We start from the raw sequence: 9,908 nt of genomic DNA, 5'->3' as shown, positions 1-9,908 counted from the left end.
GCCCGCTGTTGGCAAACCGAAACCACGGATTTTCCCTTATAAGGGCCGCGTTAAGCTTTTGCAAACTGCCTCAGGCAATAGCTCCTCGACCATTTTGAGGCGAGTTGCTGAAATTCATACATTTGGCCGGTGGGCTGGGCTGAGAGGAGCCTGCGTACAAGGCTTCGCTCTCCTCGCACCTCTCGCCGCCTCGGCCAGGCGAGGAATGCCTGGACCGCGCCCGACTCCGGGCTCGGTCGCTGCCCGACGCCAGGGCGGGCTGTGCCGAGCCGAGCCGAGCCGAGCCGCGCAGAGCGGAGCCCCACCGAACCGTGCCCGGCTGCGGCGCCCGCACATGCCCAGTGGCGGCGCGGCTGACGGGGCAGGGGCGGGCCCGGTGCGGGGGGCGGCTAAGCCCGGCTCGGCTCGGCTCGGCTCGGCCCGGCTCGGGGCGGCGCGGCGGCTCCCGCCTCGCCCGGCGATGCCTGAGCGCGGCGGCGGCGGTGGCAGCGGGGGGGCGGGCGGGTAGCGGCGGCGCGGCCGCGGCGTTGCTGCCCTGCCTTTCCCTGCCCGCGCTGGCCCTTCCCCCGCCCCTCCCCGCTCCGGTGCGCGACTCAGCCGCCGCTCCGGGCAGGGAGGAAGGGCTGGGAGCCGCCTCCCGCTGCCCCCGGCCGCCCCCTCCCCATGCAGCCCGGCCCGCCGCTGGGAGCCCTCCCCGGGGGGATGTTTCTGCGGCCGCTGCCGGGATAACCGGCGCGGCGCCCGCCCCCGCCCCGGACGGAGGATGCTGCCCGCGCCGTGGCGGGTTCCAACTCGGGCAGCAGCGGCCGCGTCCCCCTCCTCGGCTCCGGGCAGCGTCGCCGGGGAGAGATGAGTTCACGGCACCAGGCGGACTGGATCCCTTACAGGTAGGGGGGACCCTGCCAGGGGGCGGCGGGTGGAGCGGAGGCACCGGTGCTGCCCTCTGGGCGGGAGCCGCTGCCCCTCAGCGGGCTCGGGGGGTCACCGCCGGAGCCTGTGCCTCGTCCGCGGGGCCGGGGCGGCCGGACCCCCGCCCAGGCGCGGCGGGGCGGCGGCGGGTCCCGCCGCGGGGAAGCGGGTCGTGGACCGGCCCGGGTGGGTGCTCCCAAAGTGGGGGACACGGTCCCGCCTCCCAACTTCGGGCCGGTCCCGCTCCGCGAACTTGGGGGCAGGTCTCGGGGAGAGCTGTCAGCCCCGCGGGGAGAGCGGACAGCCGCGCTGCCCGGCCCCGGGCGGGCGGAGCGCTGCGCCCTCAGTGGCGGCCGCCGCCCCTGGGGCAGCCTCGGGCAGCCGGCCCCGCGCTGCCCCCGCTGCCAGCCGGCCCCGGGAGCGGGGCTGCGGGAGCGGGCGGGCTGCGGGGCGGCTGCCGGCGGCGGTGCCGCCATGGCGGGGAGCGGGATCGCCATGGCAGCGCCCGGCCCGCCGCTGCCATTGGCTCCGCCGTTGCCATAAGCTACGGGAGCCGCGGCGCGGCGGCCGCCCGGGAGGGAGCCCCGGGAGCCAGCGGGCCCGGCCCGGCCCGGGGTGTGCGGAGACCCCCTGCCCTCCTCCGTCGCACAGCCCTGTCCTGCCCCGAGCGCCCGCCCCGGGTCTGGAGCGGGAGCGTTTGCCGCTGTAACCAGGGAGTAGTTTGTGTCTGACTTGCCGGTCCGAGGAGAAACCGAGCTAAAGGTTTCGCTCCGGGCGGGATAGGCTGTGTGTCGTGGAACAGTTATAAGGCCGTTTCTGAATCTGCTATTCGGAGTGACATTAACGTTATGGGTTGGTGTTTGGTGGCTTTTTTTTTTGTTGTTGTTGTTGATTTTTTGTTTTTGTTTTGAGTTTTATTTAAAGTATCTTTTCCAAACTGGATTATTACACAAAGAAATCATGCTCTTCTGGATGCGACAGCACAGCATGTCTGTTTCGTTAGTTTATTTGTAAATAAGCCGAGGTAGATACAGCAACATAAATATTTGTTTTAAATGTTGGTGGAGAATCATGGAATTAAAAATATTTATGGAATAAAATTAATAAATATTAACAAAACCAGCTGTTTAAGCAGGTCAGCTGTAGTTTGCCCCATTCTCAGTGGCAGCATTTGTAGCAGGCATATGCCACAGTGATTGCAACATAAACACAAATAAATCACTCCTTATACAGGAAAAACATCCCTACGATAGCTGCACCAGTGGAAGTTTGTTGTTTTGATATGTGCATGTGATAGTTCAAATCAATAAAAGAATCAGAAAGAAAGAAACCTGATTACAGTGAACCTGAGAATATTGCCACTCTCTCTCCAATAGCACTTTCAACCCATGTGATTTGAAAAGACGTAAGGAATTGGCAATAAGGCTACAAAAATGACTAGTGGATGCATTCTGATGCAATTTGAAGCCTTGTAATGAAGGCAGAAATACCAGAGGAACAGCTGTTCATGGCTCTTCCTAGCAGCAGTAGAACAGTTTCTCCACTCTCTCGCTGTACACAAGGCTCTGCAGAGGCCAATGCCAAAACTTTGCTGAGGGTTTTTGTAGCAGTGGCCTTGAAGAAGGAAGTAAAACATCTCTTCTTTTTCTGCTCAGTGCAGCTCAGAGAAGCAAAGGGAGGCAAAACACTAGATTTTCAGAGAAACACAGATTTGATGATACTCATATCTTTTCTAATATAGTATTCTTCTTGAATGTTAACCATTTGTTTTATGGCCAGGAACTGCTGAGGACTACCCAAAACCAAAAGGCAACCGAACCATGCTCCTGCTCTGAAATGCCTTTCTTTAACCTTCTAACATAGCATTCTCTCATGAATTTGACTCATTTTTCAGTCTTCAGAGCTTATTTGTGAGTTAGAGGCAAATCTCATTGAACTTGAATGTTTAAAGAATCCTTCAGGATCCTCTAAACTTACCTTCTGAGGAAGCAATAGATAGTTTCTGAATGCACATGTGACTGAGTTTACATGTGTAAACACTGTATTAGTAAATTAGGTCAAAGTACAATTTTATAGGAGCGGAATACACAAGAAGAGGAAGAGACCTGATGTGCACCCCTTGGAATAATTCATCTTCTCTCCGAGAGCGAAATGTCTCACACTTATCTGCTCCATTGCTTCAGATTCTTGTTTACTGTAGTGAGTTCAATCCTTGCTAACTCTCAGAGCCTAGAGGCCAGTTTGCCACCTTCTTTATGGTCTGGGTGACATGTGACAGCCAACAATGTCACTGCTTCTAGTGTAGGGGACAGAGCACAGGCTGTTGGGCATGCTGAAGTCTGTAAAGACATATGTGACATAGCCTGAGCCCTGCTGATGTGCAGTCTGCTAGAAAATGCTGCAAGTCCATCTCTGAGCTTGGCAAAACAGTTTCAGCTTTGGCATGGACTTTGAAATGGTGGCATAACTCCTAAACCTACACCGTTCCTCCTAGCAGTCGAATGTGCATGCAGCTATATACCTGAATTAATTCATGCAGAGAGGTATTTTATTTTTTTTAGTAAAATGGCATATTTTTCCTTACAAGTGAAATGAGGCAGTGAATCAGTTCCATGTGTGTCGTGCACAACTCATTAAGCAATACACCTGCATGTCCACAACTCACAAACTTCTACTTCCCCTTTTAAGATGCTGAGAACATTTTGAGTGAATTAAGAAAAAATAGTAGGCAATTCTTTCAGTGTCAGTGCTGGATTTTCATGTGAGGTGGATAAAAGATTCATATTATTTGTGAGTTTGCATTTTTAGCATTTTGCCCTTAATGTCTTTTCTTCTCATATGTATTCTGCTTTTGAAACACTAATAGTCATAGGATGAGGAGATTTGGGTTTGTTAATGTTATGAAAAATAATTGGGAAATTGGTTTTTAAAAGTGAATGTATTGTATTTGTTTTCATGGAACACGTTTCATAGATAGGAATTCAAGCATGATGAGGCACTTGCATGAAGCTACACACCAGGTACAATGTCCTAGGAATTCTTTAAATTGAACCCATTTTTAACAATGTCTCTGTTCTTTATTTTAAGAAATCAAAATACTTCAGACTCAATTAAAAAAAAGCGGTTGCAGTCCATGTAGCTGCCCCAGCCCCAAAGGTGGTTTCTAATGGCAGTTAGGAATAAGATGTAGTTTCTTGAGGAATTATGTTCTCAAGCACAGTAGTGTTTTCCTTTGGTATCCTTCTGCAGTTTCCAGTAAAAATACAATGCAGAAGTATGTGGGAATCATTACAGATTCACAGGAGTTCAATTTTTGTTCAAAAACATATTTTGGTTTTGTATCTTTTTCCTGAACTCATTTTTAATTTATAGAATTTCTTAAATTAACATACTCATTTTTATTTTATGCTGATGTGTCTTGAATAAGTGAACATGTTCACCATACTGTATTACTACAGTCAAATGAAACTGTTGCTCGCTAAGATAAAAATATCAAATCCAGTCACAGAGAGGCCCCAGTCCCTATTATTTATTCTTGTATTTTCACTTCCTTCTCTAAGTTCTTTAACTACCATAACTTAAAAGGCAGCATTTACCAAACCAGTTAACCTGTTCCACGAGAAATATATCAACACTGTCACCTAAAAAGCGCAAGCCACGTAGGAATCAATTTGCTGCAAGTCCCCAGAGTTCTCTGTAAAGTGCCTGTGTGCTGCTGCTGAGCCTTGACTTGAGTGGCTAAACCTGCAGTAGCCCCAGGGGAACCCATGGGCTGTGCCGTGGGGGGCCTGGCACTTTGCACGGAGGGCGCTGTAGAAAGCAGATCACACAGCCTGCATTTGCAGTGGCATAATGTGTCCTGATATGTACATGATGATGGCAGTAATATCATTATTTTATTTGTGACAGGTTTTATTATGCTCAATTTTTGTAGCTTTCGTGAATTTGCTCTGAGGTTTTAAGGCTGTGCTTAGATATTGCAGCTATAAACAGTCACAAGTTATTTACTTGCAAGGGGAAGGATGAAAATTGCGGAGCACAGCTGTGCTGTAAATTCATGAATCATGGCAATTAGGGCAGATAAGAAGATTTCTGAAAGTGTGATATGTAAACAAGTCTTGCAACAAGAACGGCCTTGAAGACCAAGGGTGTCCCACACTCGTTTTTGTGCGTGTAGTCGAGGCATTGGGATATTTTCTGTGCTTAAGCTTTGACATTCTAAAGGCAGCAGTGCAGGTACAGTGCTCACCTTGCTGCAGGGTGCAGTTTGTGACTGGGTGCATTGCAATGCAGGCAAGCTCGAGCTCAGCTGCTCAGCTGCCTCTTGCTGAATGGCATGGATAATGTGTGAGAGCTGCTTTTTCTAAGGAAAAGGGTACAGAGAATGTGTCTGTCCTCTTCTCTGAACTAGGCTGTCTTGTCTCGGGTTATTGTGATGTATAAAATTAGCCTAGTTGTGTGCTTTTAGAGCATTTAAGTTAGAGCTCTCCCTTCTTGGAGCTCTTCCCTCTTTCATAGGGTGTTCCTGCTGTAGTTCGTGGAGACTCCAGCAGAGATCAAAGGCCTGGTTTGCCCAGCATCATCGTGAGGGAGCTGTACAAGCACATCCTCACAGGCAGTTGTTACCCCAGTGAAGCTGGTAGCCTAAATCAACCAGGCAGAAAAGAAAGGCGAGGAAAATAAGTCTCACTTTAGTTTTACCAGCGAGGGAAATTGAGAACTGTGGAAGTTGCAGTGAATTGGCTTAAATGGAAATGGGACAAGGCTCAAGGGAGATGAGCTGCAAAGCAGGGAGTGAAACCTAGTTGTCTTGCGCTTTGCAGCGTGCCAAAGGTGGATTTAAGTAAGGGACTGAAGGGGCTCTGCCACCTCTTGCAGGGTGCCCGTCGGGCCTTATGACAGTAAGAGGCTGCACCAACTGTCCTGAGGTACTGCCACCCCCTGCCACCTTTGTGGAATCAGCAACCAGATCGAGACTAAAACTCATTTTCCAACAGGCCAATGGGTTTCTGGTAGCAACGATCATTTGCAGGTTTCTGGCAGTGACAATCATTTACAAGCCATCTGTGCCAGATTTGGATCACAGCCGGAAAGTGGATATGAAATGTTATGTCTCCTCTTGCACTTTCCTGGGTTGGACAGTTTTGATTCTTAAGCCTGAGGGTTTTTGGATGTTCCTTAAAGTGGCATCCATTTAGACATGCAAGCAGCAGCTTTTCTGGGAGGTGGTATTTTTTATTTTAGTAACTAGAAATTGCCATTATAGAGAGCTGGATTCTTTTCACACTTCCTCCTCATTTTTCTTCCCCTCACACTAATGACTTATTTTCTAATTCATGCTTTTCTGTTCTTTCTCCTTATGAACATTTGCCATTTTGCCATCTTGCTTTTCTTGCCTCTTTTTCTGTTTTTCTTCTCTTTCCCACTTTGAGATTATTGACAAAAATAGAATTCTGTCTTGCCAGCTATATCTTGTCTGCAGAAGATACCCCTCTCTGTAAGCGTTTGCTATTTAATTTCTATTTTATTGTTTGTAGCTTTTAAATAAATCTATACCAACTTCCCATTGTATTACTTAAGTAGTTAGTACATTTGCAATTTTTTAAAGCTGAAATTATTTGATTATTGAGAATTAATTTCAGTATTTGCAGCAGTTTATTCAAAGATTATTGCTTTAAGCATGGATGTTTAATCGGTGTTTATTTTATATCTCACTGCTGAAGGGTTTGTTCCTGTAGTATGTGAAGGCCAGTAATTGGGATTAGGAGATTGCCTTCTCAGTGACAGTCTGTGTCATGCAAATGGAGTTCCAGGAACAGAAGATCTGTTCTCCCACAGTTTTGCAATCTCTTTTATCTTGATATAGTGGCAGGAAGATACCAGCAAGTTCTGAGGACTCTCAGCTGAGAATGTAACACCTCTCTGGGCTCTGTCATCATTTGCATAATGCTAATAGTATGCAGGAATACAGCAAGACAGTCTTCAGGCTGGAAAATTTTCAGTTGAGAAGACAGGTACAAAAGAAGGGCACAAAAGGCAAGTGCAAAGCTTGGGGTGGTTGTTGGCATGGCTCTTTTTGCTCTCATTTTTGTTACTGACATATGGTCATCACCTCCTTTTGACTATCCTATTCTTAAGAAAATGGGAAGTCAGGGGATAGTGACTTAGGTGAGGAAATGTGCTCCCAGAGAAGGGTGTATAGAGTGTACAAATGTAATAATGGGAGAAGGTGGAAAGACTGGAGTAAATATTTTGGATGAGTACACATGATAAAATATGAAACTTTTCTTTTTTTCTGACATAGTTGTTTTATCCCAGCTTGTTTTATCTAATACTTTATGACAATATAGATTATCTCTATGTTGTGTAGCTTTGTGACACTTAGGAAGGTCTTCACAAGTTCAGTTTTCTCTGTAATTAAATTACTTACTTAATGTTTTTGTGTTTTATTCTTTTATGTTAATAAGAATCTAAAATATATCTTTACTTTCCCTTTCAGTGATTACAGCAGAAATAACTTTAGTGCTTTTGTGTTATTAGTAAGTTGAGAGGTAACATATTTATCCATTTTTTTTATTCATAAAGAGAAAAAGTGTCCCAATTTCCTTTGGGGAAATGCAGTAAGGCCTTATACAGCAGAGAAGGAGAGAACTGCTAGTGCCAGAACAAGAACTTGGAGGGTTTGGATGCTGGTTTTGTGCATTCAGACTACTGTCCTTCCCCCTGGAGTCAGGGATGCTGTAGAGTCTAAGGCCACCCTCTGCCATACATGCACTTCTGTGGTTGCTTGCAGGGAGCTGTTGCAAAGAGGTGCCACAAGAGCCTTTCTATCGACTTAGAAGGGGATTGGATTGGTGCCATCAACTTCTCTGAGCTCCTGTTTTAGCCGAGCAAATAACCAGCAAGTGGTCTATAATACGTGAATATGCGAATATGCTTGTGAGTGACACACTTATCTTGCTCTCTGACAACACAAGTATTGGAGTCATTCTTTCATGGAGTTGAGTTTTAGCTTGAATTCTCAGATGTTTATGAAAATTAGGTCTTGAATTGCAAATTTCAGTGGAAACCTCATGATTCCTGTTGAGATGCATGTTAATACAAGCCTGTAAATATCATAATTCATGATAAATATAACTCATTTGACTCAGGTAATGAAACCACAGCATGAAGTTTTTAATGGTAATTTTAATTGTAATCACAGTTCTAACTACCTGCAAATGAGAAATTACAAGATGAAGAAATTCCTTGATTAACTTCAAATGATGACTAAGTTGGAAATTGTATTTGCAAGTGAAATACAGATACATTGGTATTTGATCCATATTTAGGGAAGAGATCAGAACAGTTCTGTCTTTCAGATTTGGTATCAGTTTGAAAGCAAAATGAATAAACTTAAAGGTTGGGCATTTTCATTAACAGTATCTGTGCCACAGCAAGAAGCATAAGGAAAATTGGTCTGTTTTTTCCAGAGCAGGTTGTTGCTAACCAGTGTTACTACAAGAGCAGTTTCACTTGTCTACAGTGGCAACAACAACAAAAAAATTACATTGCATCATGTTGCAGTTCTCACTTCTGAAAATTTGAGGAAATTATTGAATGTATTGTGGAAGTTAAGGAATAGATGACTTGTCTGGACAATGACTTAGACTAACTGCTCAGGTCAGGTTGAGTGGAAATGAAAGACTAAGACACTTGCTGTACCCTGGAATTCATTTCACTATTTTTGGCAGATATAAATTCCAAGACTCAAGCCAGGAGTGTGAATTTCCATTAAACAGGGATTTGCAAGCCTAGGGATTGTGTGAAGTCTTATATGCTAAAACTTTACCTTAGTTATACAGGTAAATAATGCCTCTTTTGGGACACTGCATCTGTAGAGCAACGTTAAATAACTTTAGAAGTATCTCTACACACTACTGAGTCAGACCTTGATAATTGATTCTTCCAGGTTATTGAATTTTAAATCACTTCACTGGTTGTTACTGTGGATTTAAAAAGTGAAGAAAAAGGTTTTAGAGAAAGTTTTTGTGCTTGCCCTAGAATAACATTAGTATTATTGCCTGTCCTTAAGGCAGAGCTCATGTGCCTTTGCATATTGCAAATTGTTAAATCTATGCAATCATAGAATCATTCTGGTTGGAAAAGATCTCCAAGACTATCAAATCCAACTGTTAACCCACCACTAAACCATGTCCCTAAGTGCCACATCTGTATGGCTTTTAAATACCTCCAGGGACAGTGACTCTACCACTTCCCTTGGCAGTCCATTCCAATGCTTGAGAACCCTTTCAGTGAAGAACTTTTTCCCAATATCCAATCTAAGCCTCCTCTGGCACAACTTGAGGCTGTTTTCTCTCATCCTATATTGCCTGGGAGACGGGACTGACCCCCACCTGGCCACAGCCCCCTTACAGGTAGTTGTGGAGAGCAGTAAGGTCTCCCCTGAGTCTCCTCCAGGCTAAACAATCCCAGCTTCCTCATCCACTCCTCATCAGACTTGGGCTTCAGACCCTTCCCCAGCTCCTTTGCCCTTCTCTGGAGTTGCTCCAACCCCTCAGTGTCTTTTTTGTAGTGAGGGGTCCAGAACTCAACACAGGACTCGAGGTGTGGCCTCACCAGTGCCGAGTACAGGGAGGCAATCACTTCCCTAGTCCTGCTGGCCACTCTATTCCTGATCCAAGCCAGGATACCATTGGCCCTTTTGGCCACCTGGGCACGTGCTGGTTCATGTTCAGCTGCTGTCAAACAGCACCTCCAGGTCTTTTTCCACTGAGCAGCTTTCCAGCCACTCTGCCCCCAGCCTGGAGCACTGCCTGGGGTTGTTGTGACCCAAGTGCAGGACCCGGCACTTGGCCTTGTTAAACCTCATGGACTTGGTCTTGACCTATCAGTCCAGACTGCCCAGATCCCTCTGCAGAGCCTTCCTGCCCTCCAGCAGATCAACAGTCCTTCCCAACTTAGTGTCATCTGCAAACTGACTGAGGGTGCCCTTGATC

The 9,908-nt window shown here is 46.7% G+C and overlaps 1 protein-coding gene across 11 annotated transcripts in view; it reads left to right on the top strand.

The window, feature by feature from the left end:
* Positions 1 to 671: 671 nt before the first annotated feature.
* LOC114069490 (tubby protein-like) overlaps positions 672 to 9,908 on the top strand; it is a 96,379-nt gene continuing 87,142 nt past the window's right edge. For 3 of the 11 annotated variants that reach the window (XM_027906301.1, XM_027906304.1, XM_027906303.1), the window contains exon 1: positions 672 to 887. In XM_027906301.1, coding sequence (XP_027762102.1) covers positions 850 to 887 — 38 coding nt within the window. In that variant the 5' untranslated portion in view covers positions 672 to 849. Of the gene's footprint in view, positions 888 to 1,648; positions 1,762 to 9,908 lie in introns of those variants that run through there. The other 8 variants (XM_027906306.1, XM_027906305.1, XM_027906302.1 and 5 more) reach the window with 7 other exon arrangements.

Source organism: Empidonax traillii, unplaced genomic scaffold (assembly GCF_003031625.1).
Source record: "Empidonax traillii isolate 1590-97213 ecotype Southwest subspecies unplaced genomic scaffold, ASM303162v1 scaffold1274:size141774, whole genome shotgun sequence".
NCBI lineage: Eukaryota > Metazoa > Chordata > Aves > Passeriformes > Tyrannidae > Empidonax > Empidonax traillii.
The sequence above is the reverse complement of the archived record's forward strand: the minus strand, read 5'-3'. Positions and strand labels throughout refer to the sequence as shown.